General features: G+C 38.7%; 1 protein-coding gene across 2 annotated transcripts in view; it reads left to right on the top strand.

Moving 5' to 3' along the window:
- Positions 1–8598, top strand: part of EGF (epidermal growth factor) — a 91349-nt gene extending 82751 nt beyond the window's left edge. The window contains exons 23-24 of one of the 2 annotated variants that reach the window (XM_017509715.2): positions 3842–3923; positions 6877–8598. In XM_017509715.2, coding sequence (XP_017365204.1) covers positions 3842–3923; positions 6877–7130 — 336 coding nt within the window. In that variant the 3' untranslated portion in view covers positions 7131–8598. The remainder of the gene's footprint in view (positions 1–3841; positions 3924–6876) is intronic. The other variant, XM_017509719.2, reaches the window with a different exon arrangement.
- The last annotated feature ends 12484 nt before the right edge of the window (positions 8599–21082 follow it).

Raw genomic sequence — 21082 nt, forward strand, 5'->3', positions numbered from 1 at the left:
AGAACGTGCAGGTTTGTTACATAGGTGTACACATGCCATGGTGGTTTGCTGCATCCATCACTTTGTCATCTACATTAGGTATTTCTCCAAACGCTATCCTTCCCCTAGCTCCCCACCCCCTGACAGTCCCTGGTGTATGATGTTCTCCTTCCTGTGTCCATGTGTTCACATTGTTCAACTCCCACTTATGAGTGAGAACATGCAGTGTTTGTTTTTCTGATCTTGTGTTAGTTTGCTGAAAATGAGGGTTTCTAGATTCATCAATGTCCCTATGAAGACATGAACTCATCCTTTTTTATGGCTGCATAGTATTCCATGGTGTATATGTGCCACATTTTCTTTATTCAGTCTATCATTGATAGGCATTTGGGTTGGTTCCAAGTTTTTGCTATTGTGAACAGTGCTGCAATAAACATATGTGTGCATGCATCTTTATAATGGAATGATTTACAATTCTTTGGGTATATACTCAGTAATGGGATTGCTGGGTCAAATGGATTTCTATTTCTAGGTCCTTGAGGAATCGCCACACTGTCTTCCACAATGGTTGAACTAATCTACACTCCTACCAACAGTGTAAAAGTGCCTATTTCTCCACATCCTCTCCAGCATCTGTTGTCTCCTGACTTTTTGATGATCGCCATTCTAACTGGCATGAGATGGTATCTCAATGTGGTTTTAATTTGCATTTCTCAAATGACCAGTGATAATGAGCTTTTTAAAATGTTTGCTGGCTGCATAAATGTCTCCTTTGGAGAAGTGTCTGTTCATATCCTTCTTTTCTTTTTTTTTTTCTTTTTTTGAGACAGGATCTAGCTCTGTCACCCGGGCTGGAGTGCAGTGTCCAGCCATGGCTCACTGAAGCCTCGACCTCCTGGACTTAAGCGATCCTCCCACCTCAGCCTCCTGAATAGCTGGGACTACAGGCACACACCTCCACACCCAGCTAATTTTTGTTTTGTTTTTTTTGTAGAGACAGAGTTTCACCATGTTGCCCAGAGTTATCTCAAACTCTTGGGCTCAAGCAATCCACCTGCATTGGCCTCCCAAAGTGCTGGAATTGCAAGCATGAGCCACTGCGTTGAGCTCTAATTTTCTTAATATTTCTTTCTCGGACACAGTTCAACTCCCTAAATTTCAGTAGCAAAATAGTTGCCAGATAACAAACAAAAATATAGAGTGCCTAGTTAAATTCATGCTTATACTGAAAGTTCAAGTTTAAATTCAAAGTTAAATTTAACTGGGTTCTGTATTTTATCTGACGATCCTAAATATTTTCCAAAAAACACAGAGGTTTGGGAAGTTCAAGATGCTTCATAAATCATCCACTTCAGTAATTGGTCTTGGAACACTAGAGGGCAGTCTTGAGACAGGCTACACATTCCTGAATCAGTTAAGGGAATCTCCATTGCCAGAAACCTGTCAGAGTCAACGACTGATTCAGTGGATGCTGTTGGCATTATTTGTGGTATGTATTGTGGAAGAGACTGGCATATGTGGCAGATTCATGGACGATTGAATCCTTAGGGAAGCTCTAACAGGGAGAGGTTATGGAGGAGCAAAGACAATGTTTGGGGTCCTTCCCACCTCATTCCCCCTACTCCTAGCTCCCATCTCACTGTGAATTCCCAAAAAGTAGCTTCCTGTGACTGTGCTTTTGACTACCAGGTGATCATCTGTTCCTCCCTGTAATAGGCTTTCAGTGTTTCCTTATTTTTTTGGTTGGACTCAAGTTTGAGGGCAAAAAAAAAAAAAAAAATAGAAGCTGGGCGAGGTTGCTCATACCTGTAATCCCTGTGTTTGGGAGGCCTCCTCAAGGCAGGAGGATTGCTTGAGGCCAGGAGTTTGAGACCAGCCTGAACAACGTAGCAAGATCATATCTCTTAAAAAAATTTAAAAAACTTTGCTGGGTGTGGTGGTGCACACTTGTAGTTCCAGCTACTCAGGAGACTGAAGCAGGAGGGTCACTTGAATCCAAGAGTTCAAGGTTGCAGTGAGCTATGGTAGCACCACTGCACTCCAGCCTGAGTGACAGAGTGAGACATGAGAAGAAGAAATGTGAGTTCTAGTCTTACTCCCCCACCAATTGGCTATCTACATAAAATTCTTTAACCTATGCAGACCTCTGCTTCCCCCTCAGTACGAGGGGTTTGGATTAGATTATCTTTAAGATCCCTTCAGTCTTTATCAATTCCACCAGTGTGTGATTCTTGGAGAACTTAGCTGTAGAATGTGCTTGGTTCTTTGAGGCTTCATGACTTTCTGAACTTCTAAGTTACCCAGATTTTACTTGTCAGGCTACATGATATTTCATTCCGGTTTTGAATAGCAGGTTTAATTTATCTCATTAAGTCATCATCATGGGAGTGAAGGAGAAACACAATCTGTGTATGCCTATTAAAAAATCAAAAGCATTTGCTGCTGTCATGAGCAACTTGTTGGCTCTGAACTATGTTAGGAGGCCTGGGGCTGCTGAGCTCAGTCCCCTACATCCTTCATAACTGTCATTGACAGCAGCTGCTGCTACAGATATCAGTGGGAGTCGGGGAGAGCTGAACGCTCAAACTAGAGGAAGCAGCAGCAGAAACAAATCTGGTTCCATCAGCGGCTTTTCCCACCTCAGCCCAGAATTCCGGGACCTATGTTCCTCTGGCAGAGAGGCACGAGGTTAGAAAATTTGCAGTGCAGAGGGTTGAATTTTGGCTTGAGACAGAAATAATGGGCATGTGTCTTTAAACAGTGGATCCTGTGTTGATTTTGCAATGCGTTGCTGCAGGAGATCATTAATGAGGACAAGACGAAGCATGATTAGTATTGTAAAAAATAAGAAAATGAAAATGCATGTTGTCTGGATTCACCCTTCCCTTATCAACATTTCCCTGTCTTCTCCCTAATTGGCCCCACTCATCATCCCTTTCTACACCTTTCTCAAAGGAAAATATGGACAAAGAGTTTTTTTCTACTCCTCTTTCTGTTGTTTCTGAGTTGCACACTCCTTTCTGTGGAGGGCCCGTTTCTGAACCAATGGAGCCTGATCAGCCAAAACCGCGGGCCAGTCCTTGTACTGGTTACTGATTGACAAGGAAGGACTTCACCAAATGATGTCCTTTGTCCTGCTGTATGCGGTTACTTCTTTCCTTTCCTTGTAGCATGGATCTGTTTTAATATCTAATCTATCTAGAGTGAATGTAAGCCAGTGATCTCTGGTCAGCCTGCATTGCAAGTGCCCAATCAATTTTTGATAATACAAATAATGACAAAAGTAATCATTTTGTTGACTTGAAGAGAAATGTTGTTTTCTGTTCCTCCCTATTAAAATTCTGGGTCCCCAGGCTGTTCAACCAGCTTATGAAATTGTCATTGCACTAGTAGTTATTAGTACCTTTAATGGCCCCAAATTACTCAGAACTTGGTAGCATGTTTAAATGAGTGTTATAAATGTGTGTGTGCGTGTGTGTATGAAAAGCTGTAGCACATACATATATGAGATATTATTTGTCTGGCCTACGGGCAAAGAATACTTAGGGATTCTTGGGTTGCTTGTGGTAAATCAGTGGCCTTCAGGGATCCATGACCCTAAAAGCTGAGATTCCAGAATTAGAATAGATTCTTCAGTTAACATATTGGTAGTGCCTAGTTGCTTTGAGAGAAAGTAACACAACGTTCTTCAATGAATGCTGAATCTCTCTTTAGCTAGAAAGACAAACTTCACAGGGCCTTTCTTCTGACTTTCACTTTATATATGATGAATATTGTAAAGCCATAGACTTTGATTCAATGATGTTGAGATCATTTGTGAATGATAACAATATCCTCTCTGTGTCCTTTTTGTTGTCTGCAGTTTGTGGTTATAAAGGAACACCAAGACCTCAGGATTGGGAGTCAACCGGAGGCTGGTGAGGATGGTCATGCAGCAGATGTTGGTCAGTTTTTATCCCTGGCTCCTGGTGAATAGTTGCTTTTACTTAGTTCCTTACTGTTTTTCAGTCAAAAGTCTCATTTAACCACACACGCGCGCACACACACACACACACACACACACACACACACACACAAAACATAACTAAATTGCATAAGCTCTGTGAGTAGCTGGGCTGTATTGAAATGCCATGGACCTTATTTGCACTTGAGTTGTGTCTTACATGAAGCTAACATGTTCACTCAGAACTCTAGTCACAGAGCAGCCCATGTCCTTGCACTTTGAGCAAGAATACAATGGGTGACTCCTGGATTTGAACTGAGTTTTGAGGTCATTCTTTGGGTCCAGGATCTATACTGGTAGCTGCGGTAGTCCCAGTTAAGTTTTAAATGGTTTCAAGAAAACATGTTCCATGTTCAATCCGTCTAGTGGGAAGGGTTTCTGTGAATTTAAGTTGATGTGAGGATTGTCCTGGGGATTTCAGAGTATTCCCGTCTTATCAGGGGCCTGACCTTAGCCAGACGCCTGGCTGTCTGTGAAGTCCAGCCAAGCCACTTGTGGAGAGGCCGTAAAACCAACCCTGGTTCTCAGGAACTCAGTCTACTTTGGAGAGAAATGAACTCAGATACCATTTCACATAATACTTTTTCCAAGAGTTGCGTTACGATCAACCTTTTGGGTTTGGGTCTCAGTTTGAGTTTTGTTTCACAGGCCAGAGGACATTGCATCACAGGCCAAAGGCATTTTTGACCATGCCTTTGTGTCATGAGCCTTTGGAAAGGTTTAGAGAAACGTTTAGCCAACAAAAACAGTACCTCTGCTAATGAAAGGAGCTCATGAAATATCAACTCTAATTATATTTTCCATATTTTTTCCTTCTTCAATATGCTTATTACCGCAAACTCCTCCTCACACTTCTTTCTGGAAAGAACATAGGCTTCTTATTTTGGAAAACTCACTCTAAATTCCCTTCTCATACCTATGTTGCCATGAAACCCCAAATACTGAATTCAGTACAAATTTGTTACCTAATTTGAAGAAGGCCTGGATATTAAGGTACACTTAAGAATTGAATGTGAAAACTACAATAAGTAACAGTTTTCTATATGGATCATTACTTTCCCCTGATGAAAAATTCAGCATTTTCAAAAATTTGTTTCAGTGTTTATTGTTATGGGTAACACTTTTAAAAAGTAATGGAATATCTCCTAGTTACCACTTTTCCTTGAGCAGCTAAAAACACAATTCATTCTTATAATGGTAATCCACTACAGAGGCACAAGTAATACAGTTTTGCAAGCTAAGAGCACAATAATTTCACAGGAATTTGGTTAAACTTAGAAGAGAACTAAGGACTTGTTACAGTTAGCTGAATACTCAGGAATATGTTAGAATGTCTCTCTCTGCTACTGCTGTATTGTCCCCCCCTCACCCCCGCACTGTACTGCAAACAATTTGACCCATTCTCTGTGGGTCACTCATATAACTGTCTCCCAGAAGGACTGATCACATCCCCGATCATGTCCAGCTGTCTCATAAATGCCTGGGGTGAAAGTGCGCATAGAGATTGGGGTGTGGGGAGGTCAAGTGAGGAATTAAACAGAAGATCAAGTTTGGCTCTGAGTCAATTTCTTCTCTGCTCCTGAAAAACGTATTAAAACGCAATACTAGTGTAGTTCCATAAAACCATCTTCGTTGAGCTCAGCCAACATCAGCTGACACAGGTTAAGTGCAGAGCATATGCTAGGGGCAGCTGACCACGCCAGGGGAAAGGAAAACAAATACATCTAAAATCTGAGCTCAGACCAGGTATGGTGGCTCACACCTGTAATCCCAGGACTTTGGGAGGCCAAGGCGGGCAGATCACTTGAGATCAGAAGTTAGAGACCAGCCTGGCCAACACCTCTACCAAAAAACACAAAAATTAGCCTGGCATGGTGGTGCACACCTGTAGTCCCAGCTACTCAGGAGGCTGAGGTGGGAGGATCATTTGAGTCTGGGAGGTGGAGGTTGCAGTGAGCTGAGATCGCAACACTGCATTCCAGCTTGGCTGAAAGAGTGAGACTCCATTTCAGAAAGAAAAACCAAAAAAATCCTGAGCTCTGTCTACTCTTAAGTCATTTGTGGTCCAGATGGGGAGACAGGAAGTACACAGTAAAAGCTAAAGAGCAATGTGTCAGGTAGTACAGTTCTTTAAATCATCTCAATTAACTAAGACTATTTTAATTAAAAAGATTTAAGATGCCAACCAAGGCTCTTCTAATTTTTAAAAACTTCTTTTCAGTCAAGGTCTTACTCTGTCACCCAGGCTAAAGTGCAGTGGCTTAGTCATGGCTCATTGCTCAAGCGATTCTCCAACCTCAGCCTCCTAAGTAGCTGGGACCACAGGCGTGCACTACCATGCCCAGCTAATTTTTTATTTTATGTAGAGATAGAGTCTCCCTATGTTACCCAGGCTGGTCTTGAGCCCTTGGGTGCAAGCCATCCTCCCACCTCAGCCTCCCAAGGTGATGGAATTATAGACATGAGCTACTGTACTGGCCTATTTGATTTTCAAAAAATTGGGCCCTGAGTGGGGCACGGTGGCTCATACCTGTAATTCTAGCATTTTGTGAGGTGAGGTGGGTGAATCACCTGAGCCCAGGAGTTCAAAACCAGCCTGGCCAACGTGGCAACCCTGTAAGCTGAGGTGGAAGGATCACCTGACCCCGAGGAAGCGGCTGTGGTGAGCTGTGATTGTGTCACTGTGCTCCAGCCTGGGTGTCACTCCAGCCTGGGTGACAGAGTGAGACCCCGTATAAAGACAGACAGAAAGAAAGAAAGAAAAAGAAAATGTGTCTAGAGTAGTTTGAAAATGGGTTATATTTGTGTTTCAGGCCAGTTCTGCCATTTATGATTTCTCTTGCCAAGTGTTATGAATGATATGAATACTGAAATTTCTTTTGTCTTTTGTGTAGGGTCAGTGCAACCAACTTCATGGAGTAAGGAGCCCCATTTATGTGGAATGGGCACCGAGCAAGGCTGCTGGATTCCAGTATCCAGTGATAAGGGCTCCTGTCCCCAGGAAATGGAGCAAAGCTTTCATATGCCCTCCCATGGAACACAGCTCCTTGATGGGGTTGTCGAGAAGCCCCATTCTCTCCTGTCAGCTAACCCATTATGGCAACAAAGGGCCCTGGACCCATCCCACCACATGGAGCTGACTGAGTGAAAACTGGAATTAAAAGGAAAGTCAAGAAGAATGAACTATGTCAATGGATAGTATCTTTTTTTTCAAAAGTAGAGGAAAACTATAGGTTTTTGTTCCACAATCTCTACGACTAATCACCTATTCAATGCCTGGAGACAGATCTGTAGTTGTGCTTTTGTTTATTCTTTCACACAGTCTCATTGCCATCTTATTTTCAAGTAAGAGTACTGGGAGAATCACTAGGTAACTTATTAGAAACCAAAATTGGGACGATAGTGCTTTGTAAATTGTGTTGTCTTCAGTAGTCAATACAAATAGATTTTAGTTTTTGTTGTTCCTGCAGCCCCAGAAGTAGTTAGAGGTTGAAGCAGACAATCACAATGGTCAGTTACAAAGTAATTTCTTTGATCTGGACAGAACATTTATGTCAATTTCATGAAATTATTAGAATATTACGATACTGTTAAGATACAGTGTAGGCATTTAACTCTCATTGGCATGGTCCAATGCTGATAATTTTGCAAAATGAATTGTGATGAATCAATGAAAAATGTAATTTAGAAACTGATTTCTTCAGAATTAGATAGGTTTTTTTTTTCTAAATCTTTGAATGAAAACATTTTATTTTAAAAATATTACACGGGAGGCTTCAGGGTTTCTCAGTTATTACTGTCCTTCTCCCCCACAGAATTTGTATGTATTTTCAAATACAAGATTTTAAGTAAATTGACTGATTTATTTTCATTATAGGTAACAATGAATTTCTTCTAATTATTTAAATAAAATTACCAGAAAACATAAACATTTCATTGTATGCCTGGTTAAGTAGTTAATTATAGTCTAAGGCAGTGCTTGAGTTGAACCAAAATTATTTGTCAAGTTTGCTGATGTTCCTGTTTTTTTTTCAGAGAGAGGATTGTGTCTCACTCTGTTGTCCAGGCTGGAGTGTGCGATGGCACAGTCATAGCTCAGTGCAGCCTTTAACTCCTGGGCTCAAGCTATCCCCTGCCTCGGCCTCCAGAGTAACTAGGACCACAGACACAGGTCACCATGCCTGGCTAAATTTTTTATTTTTATTTTTTGTAGAGATGAGGGTCACCAATGTTGTCCAGGCTGGTCTTGAACTCCTGGCCTCAAGCAAAGTCATGCTGGTAATTTTGCAAAATGAATTGATTTGCTTTCAGCCTCCCAACATATTAGATTACAGGCATGAGCCATGGTGCCCAGCCTTGTAGCTCTTTAAAACATAATTTTTCATCTACAACTCTAGCTTTATAAATTAAAATTTCACATGGTGTTCTAATTAAATATTTTTCTTGCAGCCAAAGTATTGTTATTAGAGATAGCACAACCTGATATAGTGACTTTGAATTTTGGGGGCTTTGAATCATTCAGTTTATGCATTAACTAGTCCCTTTGTTTATTTTTCATTTCTCAACTCCTTGGACTTTGGTGATTCCAGACATCAGAATAAAAAGAAATTGAAGTACCTGCTTTCAAATGGATACTTTATAAGAATTATGGTAAAAATTTGGTGCTGGGGAGGAGGACTTGAGGCTTGTGGATATTAATTATTCAGTATGACACCTCACCCAGCTACTTTAGATTTTTCTATATTCAGTTTTGCTTTCATTGACAATTAATATCCTAGAGGATCAGAAGACTTGTCTATTTCTGCTGAGTGAACTGACCTCAGAAAAATAACAAAGTTTTCTTTCCCTAAGTGCGAATATTTTTTCTTCCTCCAAAAGCTCACTTTTGGGTTTAAATTACATTTTTGTATTTTAGCACCTCCTTCTTGTAGGGTTTCAATGATGAAAAAAGAAATGATACGAGATCACAGCTACCCATAACATACCATTATCTTTGAACCAGAAAATCCTTGTTTCCTGTTTAATGACTCTGGTACCTTAGAAACTGGGATCCTGCTAAGTCCTTGACTAGGCTGTCCACCACCTACTGGTTGGACTAAAGAAAAAACGCACTTTGTGTTTTTTAATCAACAAGCCACGCTGCAGAGATATCTTCTTCTTGCAACTTTGCATTTTTACCAGTAATGTCTTCTTTTCTTTAAAAATTCAAGTTTTTAAAACAGCATTTTCATGTAAAAACTTGATTCATGTTTTTTCCAGACTGAATGCTTTTACTCCCTAACTCTCAGGGTCTCATTTTGCACAATGCCTGACTGAAATTCCATGACTAAATGTCATCTACATCTAAAATGAGCATTCTGGCCTCTTTTCTAGCATCTAGTAAAGGCTAAATATACTGTATTCTTTTGAAACCACATGATTTCAGTCCAACTATTAGCCTTGATTTCTAACTGATGTCCTTTTCATGAGAATAAATTATTGTGTGATCATTACTAAATTATAAATCCTTAGAAAACACATATACACCTACAAGCAAAACAAACAAAAGGCTAAAAGAAACAAAATATCTAGTCAATTTAAGCAGCTGTGACAGGCAAGATTTTATGTTTTGCTTTGTTTTCTTTTACTTTTTATTTCCTCTTCATTCTTTAAGTCTTTAAATGAGAAATTCTTTTCTGCCTTGGTTCATTCCGAAGCAGGAATTCCAAACTTTCCTGTTTGGAACTTGACAGGGTTTCTGTAGCTAGAGGCCACATGCTAGCAACAAGGAAAACACCAGGCTTTCCATGCCTGGCTGCTTTGTACTGTTTGAGCCAGAGAAGCTGTAACTGTTTCCCAGACTTTCATCCCTGCATGTCATTGGGATATAGTTGGTCACTGTGGTTAGATGCAGCAAAAGACAGATGCACTGGTACCAGCTCATCCTCACTTTTCCTGGTGGTGGTTGCTGCCAGCCTGCAGATTGTCCCCACTGTCCCTTCCTTAGTGTTTCCTAAGTCTCTTTTTCCTGAGTGTTGGCCCTGATGCACCCTGGTGATTCCAGACCCACCACCAGACAGACGCAGCATCCTTCCATAAACTTCCCTGCCTGGTCTGCTGGATGTTCCCTCCCACTTGGGAAGCAGGGAATGCCTGGCTTCTTGGGTTTACCTGCCAACTCCAACTTGTCCACACATCCCATTGCATCAGATTGCTGATCAATGACTTTGCTCTAATCCTCCAAATCCCTTTTCTGTACCTTATTTTTCCAGCTCCTCTTGCAGTTATGTAAGATTTAATTTCTATAAGAAATTACTTTTATTACATAGTATGCAATGATTTGCTTTCTTGATTGAACTCTGGTGGATAAAATAGGCAAATTCAACCAAATATTCAAAGAACACATCATTCTTATATACAAATTCTATATAATAGAAAAAGGAAAATACTCCTCATTTTATGGAGTCTTATTTCTATAGTAGACAAGTATAGCACAAGAAAGAAAGATTACAGGTCAAACTCAATTACAAATATAGATGTGAAAAGTCTAAACAAAATAGTAACAAAATGGCCTTGGCAGTATATCACAAAAATAACATTTCATGGCCAATTGGTAATTATATAATAAATGAAAGATTGGTTAAATATTTAAAATCATTAGTTTCATTCAACACAGTACCAAAGCAAAAGAGAAAAAAAAAAAAAACAGAAAAAGTTTTCAATAAAATTCAATATGTTTCCACAACAAAACTTCTTAGCAAAAATTTAAGGAAAAGTTGAATTCCTGGCCAGGTGTGGTGGCTCACGCCTGTAATCCCAGCACTCTGGGAGGCCAAGGTCGGTGTATCATGAGGTCAGGAGTTCGAGACCAGTCTGGCCAAGATGGTGAAACCCCATCTCTACTAAAAACACAAAAAAAATTAGCCTGGCATGATAGCACGCACTTATAGTCCCAGCTACTGGGAAGGCTGAGGCAGAAGAATCGCCTGAACCTAGGAGTCTGAGGTTGCAGTGAGCCAAGATCGTGCCACTGCACTCCAGCCTGTGTGCAACACTACCATTACTTCTATTAAACATTGTGCTAGATATCTTAGATAGCAATCTGACAGCATAATAATATCCTAAAGCAGTAAGATTAGATTTTTTTAAATATGTAGGGATTAAAAATTTTTAAATTATACTCTATTTGCAGATGATATAGTTGTCCAGAGAAAATGCAAGATAATCTATAGTTAAATTACAAGTAGTAACACAAAATCAATATATCTCAGTAATGCTAACTAGAAAATGCAGTTAAAATGTGTAAATTATAATAGTAATATATATATAAAATAACCATGAATAAATCTAACAGGTATCCAAGCCCATTATACAGAAAACTAAAAATGGACGTTGGCTGGGTGCAGTAGCTCACACCTGTAATACCAGCACTATGGGAGCCTAAGGCAGGAGGACAACTTGAGACCAGGAGTTCTAGACCAGCCTGGGCAATAGAGTCAGCACCTGTTTCTATTGAAAGAAGAAAAAAAAAGGAGCTGGGCCTGGTGGCTCACGCATATAATTTGAGCACTTTGGGAGGCTGAGGCGGGCGGATCACCTGAGGTCAGGAGTTTGAGACCAGCCTGACCAACATGGTTGAACCCTGTCTTAAAAAAAAAAAAACTAAAAAACAAAAAGAAGGGAAATACATTAAAGATTGAAAGATGACCTAAAAGAAGATATACTAAGTTCATTAATAGGAAGTCTTAATGTTATAAAGTCATTAATTCTCCCCAAACAGATGTAACAGTTCAATAATATTTTAATTAAAATCTCATGTTTTTTTTCCATTAAGCCTGGCAAACTAATTATAAAGTTAATATGAGAAGCTCTAGCTATGAACATCTAGATTTATCAGAAACCTACTGCTAGGAATAACTAAGAAAACTGGATAAAAAACAACAATTCATTTGAGGGCATCAGCTAAATATTAAGGCAATGAGGATTCTAGGGGCTAAGATCTTAAGAAAGAATGAAAAATGGAAAGAGATAAACCTGACACTCAGTGTGTCACTCCTCCTCTTTCAGCATTTGCTAATTCATAAACAGCAGGCTAAAAGAAGAATACAGAGAATAGCGGTAACATGAGAAATTGAGCAGAGCTTTTGCCATTGTTATGGGGCTAGGAGAAAAAATCAGAATTTAGGACCTGTCAAAGAAGAATGGCCCTTGATGACCAACCCAAGGCTTCACATAAGATCTTTGAAGATCCACATTGTAGGCCAAAGACCCAATTAGAAACAGTCCAGCCCTCACAAAGAAATACAAATTCAAAATAGTTCATTCCCTAATAAAGTTATTTGATCCCATCTTTAATGTTGCTACAAGCGAAAGTGAATTTTCTCTGAAAGAATTAATGCCATTCAGAATCTATTTCTTAATTTTTTATATATAACATCTGGCATTCAACAAAAAATTACCAGACAAGCCAGGGGATAGTTAGCCAAAGCAAGAGAGGGAGGGAGGGAGGGAGGAAGGGAGAGAGAAACAAAAGGTCAAATAAGCAGACCTACAGGAGATTCAATTGTTGAAGTTATTAAACACGGATTTTAAAATAACTTAGGTTATATACTGAAGAATACACAGAGTGAGAAAAAGAGTTTCAGCAAGAATTGGAATCTTTAAAAACAATAAACTTGTAAATACAATAACTAAAAGTAAGAACTTATTAAATAGGTTTAACAACAGATTAAACACAGCTGAAGAAAGAATTAATGAAATAGAAAATAGATCAGCCAGGCATGGTGGAGCACACTGTAGTCCCAGCTACTCAGGAGGCTGAGGCTGGAGAATTGCTTGAGCCCAAAAGTTCAAGACCAACCTGGGCAATATAGTAAGAGAGTGTGTGAAACCTCATCTTATAAAAAGAAAGAAAGAAAATAGGTCAACAGAAAATATCCATACTGAAGCATAAAGAGAAATAAAGAATAGAAAATACAGAAAAAGCATAAGAACACAAAAAAACTTCTAATGTGTTTTTTAATTGTAGAAAGACAGACGCAAGACTGGGGTAAAAGCAATATTTGAAAAGATCATATGTGAAAACATTCTAATAATGAAAAATAATAAACAATACAAAGCCAGGCAATAAATACAAATCAAACCATAAATAGAAATCTTAAAAAACATTTTTAAAGCAGTCAGATATAAGAAACATTATTTTCAAATGAACAAGATGGTCCATCATGAACAAATGAACATCAATGGAAATTATGAATGCCAGCAGAAAATATAATAATTGGCTGAGTGCAGTGGCTCACACTTGTAATCCCAGTACTTTGGGAGGCCAAGGTGGGAGGATCACTTGAGCCTAGGAGTTTGAGACTAGGCTGGGCAACATAGGGAGACCCTGTCTCAAATAAAATAAAACATAAAAAAAAAAAAAATAGAACAATGTGTTTAAAGTGTTGAATGAACTAGAATTCTACATCCAGCCAGCAAAAATAGTGTTAAAGGTGAAAGCAAAATAAAGACTTTAGATAACAAAAACCTAAAGAATTGGACAACAAAACACCTGTACCAATACAGATATTGAAGAAAAATTTTCAGGCAAAAATAAAATGATCCCAGATGAACTCATGAAAATACAGCAAAAAATAAACAATTGAAAGGGTCAATATATAGGTAAATGTAAATGAATACAGACTCAATGAAAAATCGCACGTTATACATGAAGAATTAAATAGAATGACTTGATCTATCAGACACCAGAAATTATTATAAAGTAATAGTAACTAAAAAGTATGGTACTCTTTCAGGTTAGACAAATAGGCAAATGGAATAAAAAAGAGCTACACACAGAAACTTGAAAGATGATTGAGTGGGCAATGAACATCAGTGGTATAAAAATGAACTATTAATAAATACAGCTGAGAAGACTGATTCTCCATTCATAAAAGAATGAAACAGATCCCTATTGTAAGGACTGTATGTACAACCAAGGTAGAATACAAACTTAAATTTGGAAGGTCAAACTATAAAATTTCAAAATAATTTATTGGCATACACTTAATAACCTTGGGGCAAGGACAATTTCTTAAGACCCCCCAAAAGAGGAAAATATCAAAAAGTTGCCATTAAAATAAGAACCTCTAGTCTTTATATCATAAAAAGGGTAAAAATACAAAATTCAAGCTTTGAAAATAAATTTTTGATAGATATAACTGACAAAGATATAAATCTAGAATATATAAACACTTCCTAAGGTCAATAAGAAAGAGACAAGCAACACAGTAGAAAGATGTGAAGTGGTAACACAACTGTGACCCCAACAGCACATGAAAAGGCGATTAGTCATGTTGGTAATAAGGGCAATGCCAAATGAAACCACAGATACCACTTCGCACCCAGCCATTGGCAAAAATTTTTAAGTTAGATAAGTACCAGGTTCAGCAAGAATGTGGGCCTATCAATACCCTTACATACTTCTGGTGGGACTGTTAATTGGTACAATCACTTTGGCATTACCTCACACAGTTGAAGATGTTTATATTCTACAACCTAGCAATTCTAATCTGGGGTATATATCCTGGAGAAACTCTGTATCTGGAGATACACAGGTATCTCAAGGCACAGACAAAGGAATTCATGATCACACGCGTGCACACACACACACACACACACACACACACACCCTGAAAACTGGAAACCACATAAATGCCAACAGTAACATAAATTTTAAAATTATGGAATGCTGTATAGCAGTTAAGAAATGAATTACAGCTATGCACGTGACAACTGATTAATCTGAAGAGCTGTTTAACCTGGATCAATCAGAAAAATAGAAAATAGCTCATTTTATGAACAAACAATTCCTTTATATAAATTTTATAAGCAAGGAAAATTAAACAGTATATTGTTTGTGGATGCAGGCTTGAGTGGTAAAATTATGAAGAGCAAGGGTATCACTGACCAAAAAATTCAGAAGTGTAGTTGTTGGCTGGGCACAGTGGCTCACACCTATAATCCCAGCACTTTGGGAAGCTGAGACAGAAGGATCACTTGAGGCCAGGAGTTCAAGGCTGCAGTGAGCTATGATCAGCCCAAGGTGATCGGGTGAGACACTGTCTAAAACAAACAAACAAACAAACAAACAAACAAACAGCTGTAGCAACAAAAGAGAAAAATCAGGAAAAAAGAGTAGCTGTCTTTGGAGCTAAAAGAGGATGCCTTCAGTGATAGGTACTCCAGGGCTTCTGAGGTCCTGGTAGTGTTCTACCTCTAAGTCCTCGTGGTGGGCACATCAGTGTTTTATTATTGTTATTTCTCTGTGAAGTACCCAATACATTTTTTTTCACTTTTTGAAAAGAAACTGTTCTTAAGTTTTCTATTAAGCATGTCTTGAATTCCAAAGTAGCATTATTCACATTCTTTGCATTCATTTGGGGTAGGTTTGCTGAACTCCGCATCTCTGAAGCCATGGAGCATGCATGCTAGATTTCCATGTTTCAGAGCTGGAAATTTTCCTTCCCTGTATGAAGAGCCTCAAGAGAGGCAGAAGATGCTGCTTCCTACATATCTTGAACACTGAGAGGGTTAAAGAAGATAATGGAAGAGCCAAGGAAAGAAGAACTGTAATGTACAAGAGACAACATAGAAAAAATAGAAATTGGCATTTGGAATCTCGTAAGAAATTATTTGGTGAAGATGATAAAAATTATGTTCATAATTATGATGAGAAGGAGCATTTGAATTACAGTGATTTGGTTTGCTCTACTATTTCATCTTTTCTCTTCTATTAATTTATTCTGACCTTCAACAATCTCTTGTTTGGGTTTTCCCCTGCCTTTCAGTTTTACATTCTGCCTTTTAAATTCTTATGTAAGCTTTTCTCTGTTTGCTAAATTAAGTAGATCCATAAAGTAATACATATGTTTGTAGTGAGCTGGAAATTACAGTGAAACTGTCTGTACTTCTGTGTTCATGAGATAATGAATAGGGGTAACTTTTTAAGGAATTAGAATAGAAAATCAAGATCACAAATGGTAGGAAGCAGAAGCTTCCACAATCTGGCTCCAAGGTTTTCTGTCTCTAACAACTCTTTAATCCTCCACTGTATTAGAACTCTCAGAACCAGCTTCGTTCCTTTCTTATTCCAAAATTACAGCTCTTTTTCCATTTGTCTTAGGTTCCAAATGACTTTTTATTTCTGCACAATTGTTACCATCTTATTTAAAAACTGTCATAAAAACTTAGCAAGTTTCTCAGAAAACAAGGCAAATGGAAAAATCCGTGCTTCAGTGATTGCTCAGAGCCTTGAAGTGGGCACTCTGTCTGCTCATGAGGAGAAGAAAAAAGACCTTCATAATCCTAGCTCTGCAACTGGAGAATCTTAGAAATACAGCATACCCTAGAGGCCATAGAGTTCTGCTCAGAATAAAATTCCCTTTTTCTTTGGCTTCAGCTTTTGGCTTACTGTAGTCACAGGGAGCTTGAGACTTCAAAAGACAGCTGTTATGCTCTTGGAGTTGTAAGGAAATTCTTCCTTAGTGAGGTATTATAGGCCTCCTCTGGGCTAGCTTGGACCTCTACAAGACTAATTCTTCAAATATGTAAAATGCTGTCCCCTCATTTCGACATGTCTCCCGAGAGTCTTCTCTTCTGAAAGCCAGCATCCCTGCTTTTGTTGCCCATGTCATACGTTTTGAGACGTAGTTTCAGACTGTGCTGGTGCCGCCGTTTGGAGGGCTGGATGTAGTATGGCAGCACCCTTTTTGAAGTGAGATACCCAAACTGAGTATCAGACTCCAGATGTGGCTGAAACCCTGGGGATACTAAGTGCTTTATTCCCCCTTTTATGCTCAAGTTCCCAAATTTTGTTAGTTTTGATAGAAACTATATGACACAGGAAGTGTATATAGAAATAATCAGGGATCAGCAACGGAAATCCACTGGAATGCTTCTCTATAGATATATTCATTGCAAAGTCGCCACAAGTAGCCAGGGCTTCCATCAAGATATTAAGTGGAATATCCTCCCTGGGCCATGGACAGGACGAGCTCAGGAGCGGGGTCTACTCCTCAGACCCCCACCCCAGAGCCTCTTGTTTCTGCTTCTCTCTGCAGGTCTGTTCTGCTTTCCTTCTTCTCTTGGCAAAGTGACCTTTCCATGTCTTTTATGTTTCTTTTTAACTTTGGTTTGTCTGTGCTCCGTGTGGCATGAAACAGACCTACGCCAAACTCTGTAAACTTTTCATTTCAAGTGTTCCCATTTCCATTGCCCAGCTCCATGTCTCTCAGACTTTTGTGTCCATGAAATCACCTGGGGATTTTGTTAAAATTCCGATATACTTCCATAGGTCTAGGATGGGGAATCCACGTTTCTACCAAGTTCCCAGATGACGTGGATGCTGCTAGTCCACAGACCATACTTTGAGTAGCAATGAATCAGGCTGCAGCTGTCCCAGTTTCCCAGCTCCCAACTCCAACTTCCTGGGAAAGGGAATTTTATGACTGTATTCCAGTTTTTGGATTTGTTCACTCTGGTCCAATTAGCCACTGGAAGGGGAACAGATGTACATGTTACAAACATGGCCACCCTGCCTGGCCCTTTCAGCTGAAGCTGTGGGTGGACTGATTTAAAATGCCAGAATAAGCCTATAGCAGATGTCACTAAAACCCTCAGATCACCTTTGTATAAATGACTCACTGAACCAAATTTTGCTTATTTTACTCTTGTGCAATTTTTTCTGATGGGAAATATTGTTATTTTCTTTTTTAAATTTAAGTTCTGGGATACATGTACAGGATGTACAAGTGTGTTACATAGGTAAACGGGTTGATGAGTTGATGGTTTGATGCACCTATCAACTCATCACCTAGGTATTAACTCAACATATATTAGCTATTAATCTTGATGCTCTCCCTTCCTGCACCCCCACCCTACCCCGACAGGCCCCAGTGTGTTATTCCCCTCACTGTGTCCATGTGTTCTCATTGTTCAGCACCCACTTATAAGTGAGAACATGAAATGTTTGTATTAGTTTGCTGAGGAAAATGGCTCTGAGCTCCATCCATGTCCCTGCAAAGCACATGATCTTGTTCCTTTTTATGTCTCCATAATATTCCATGGTGTATATGTGTCACATTTTCTTTATCCAGTGTATCATTGATGGACATTTGGGTTGATTCCATGTCTATGGTATTGTGAATAGTGCTGAATATATGTGTGCATGTATCTTTAAAATAGAATGATTTATATTCCTTTGGGTATACTCAGTAATGCGATTGCTGGGTCAAATGGCATTTCTGGTTCTAGGTCTTTGAGGAATTGCCGCATTGTTTTCCACAATGGTTGAACTAATTTTACATGCCCAGCAACAGTGTAAAAGCGTTCCTATTCCTCCACAACCTCGCCAGCATCTGTTGTTTCTTGACTTTTTAATAATCACCATTCTGACTGGTGTGAAATGGTATCTCAATGTGGTTTTGATTTGTATTTCTCTAATGATCAGTGATGTCAAGCTTTTTTTTCATATGTTTGTTGGTCACATAAATGTCTTGTTTTGAGAAATGTTTATGTCCTTTGCCTACTTTTTAATGGGGTTTTCTTCTTGTAAATTTAACTTCCTTGTAGATTCTGGGTATTAGGCCTTTGTTAGATGGATAGATTGCAAAATTTTTCTCCCATTCTATAGGTTGCCTGTTCACTCTGATGATAGTTTCTTTTGCTGTGCAGAAGCTCTTTAGTTTAATTAGATCCCATTTGTCAATCTTTGCTTTTGTCACAATTGCTTTTGAAGTCTTTGCCTATGCCTATGACCTGAATGGTATTGCCTAGGTTTTCTTCTAGTATTTTATAGTTTTCAGTTTGACATTTAAGTCTTTAATCCATTTTGAGTTAATTTTTGTATAAGCTGTTAGGAAGGTGTCCAGTTTCCATTTCCTGCATATGGTTAGCCAATTCTCCCAGCACAATCTATTAAATAAGGAATCCTTCCCCCATGGCTTGTTTTTGTCAGGTTTGTTGAAGAGCAGATGATTGTAGATGTGTGATCTTATTTCTTACCTATTCTGTTGCATTGGGCTGTGTAACACTAACATTTTCTAACATAATTGACATGGTTCTGATTTTCTTTGAATGCTGTCCACATAGTTAATATATCTTCTTTCTGATGCTTGTGTGAGGCTTAGGCCTATGAAATTCATATATTCATAAGCCTAAGAAAAAACAATATGAATTATCCTCTTATATCTTCTCATATCATAGATGCTATTCTGTCATTTCAGTGAGATTTTAGAAGAAAGAAAGAATTGCTGTCAGTCAGCCATCCTAAAGAAGAAGCACTTTATATTGTAGTTTTAAAATCCTTATGCCAGGCCCTGAACTCAGTGCAAACCAGCCGTCATTTATGTGAAATTTACAATTATAAAGGTTACATGTCCCTTTTCAGTTGCTTCTCCAGGTGGATCACTATGGCCCTTCCAAGGATCTATCTGTGTGAGATCCAAGCTGTGGGAATGATATCTACAGGAAAGCTTTGTAGAAGTTCAGAACTGAAACTTTCACTTTACACCTCTCCATCCACACACATACCAGATGCTGGCTTCCCTAGTACACTACGACAGCAGGAGTGACGGCAGCACTTTGCTTTTACTCCCTGATCTAGATGCTTACTCCATGGTGACTATTCTATGGTGCTTTATCCTCCCAATCTGGTGTGTTTTAGTTTCAAATATATAGGTAGTTTCTAAGGATTGAAGCACTTGAAGGAGTGTGCAGTGGGGAGGGGATGACAGGGATGGATGCAGTAGGATAACGAGAACGTTCTCTGGCGTGAGTCTTGGGAAGGCAAAGAAGTGCTTCTAGCTTGGGGAGCTTAGGAAGAAATCCCATAGCAATTCATTTCAGTCCCGGATTGTCAGACTTGGTCCTATTGTTCATTCACTCTTTTAAAACTAGTCCTATAGAAGTCATACGATCCATATGAGGTTTGGAAGAGGTTTTCCATAATTCAGAGAATTGGCCCATTAATCAGAAAATTGGCTTATTTTCCGTCTCTTCATTTTGTCAATTAAAGGCATAGCCACAATGGATAGATTCATTCTGGATGCAAAGAAAATCAAAGTACTCTTAGAGATTTGTTGGGCCAAGGAGACACTCACATGGGACCACTTTGTAGATCAATTTTCCAAGCCCATGAAAAATAAATGGGAGTGTCCCTATGTGAGCTTGTTAGCATCTGTTCCGCTGCATTATGCATGATCCCACCATGTTCATGGTGCATCTATCCATCACACTGTTTCAACAAGGATTTTCCATTTTTGCCAAATGGTAGCTATCAAGACAAAATACATAGTTTCCTCATGCTGATTTTCTTGGCAAGAGTCTCTCTTGCACTTTTTTAAAAAAATAGCTATCTATAATTTACCGTTGTTTAGTATAGCCACAGAGGTTTGGCTTCCTCCCTTAGGGGACAGATTTGAGGGCTTGTAGACACTTCTCTAGTCGTAATATTTGCTTGATAGTTTTTCTTTTTGTAGCACTGTCATTTTTAAAAATTTCAAATAAACTTGTTGTCACTAGTCTGTCTAAAAGTAGATCCCATGTATGTCATTAATAAATATGACTCTCATGTAGACGTTATAAGAAAAAAACCCCAAAGATCTGATTCCTTCTCTGTTAGCTTACACAAATGTATGCAGATATAAAGCAAACAGCATTGTGAGATTTTTTTTCTGATAAAAATTAATTTATTCACTTTAATGCTATAGTAGGTAGAAGGGAAGCTTGCATTTGAATTACATTCTGATAAACAGGGTAATTATACTTGCCTAATTAGAATGATTTCTGCATTTAATAGGCATTGAATTTTTGCATACCAGAGCAAGTACAAAGCCTATGTGCCATTTTTCTTTCCTTCCACTGATTTAATCTATGCTAATAGCTATTCAATCTCTTTCAGACTGCTGAGTATTTGTCTTTGGTGCATTTTTCACCCTTGGCTGAGATAGTAATTGCAGCTGTTAAAAAAATTTATTTTCATTTTGTTGATTTTAAAACTTATGGTTGTTACTTTTAAATAAAATATCTATATAAGATATTCCCAACTTAAAAGCAAATATTTTCTGATACTGCAAGGGA

Source organism: Cebus imitator, unplaced genomic scaffold (assembly GCF_001604975.1).
Source record: "Cebus imitator isolate Cc_AM_T3 unplaced genomic scaffold, Cebus_imitator-1.0 Scaffold17, whole genome shotgun sequence".
Classification (NCBI taxonomy): domain Eukaryota; kingdom Metazoa; phylum Chordata; class Mammalia; order Primates; family Cebidae; genus Cebus; species Cebus imitator.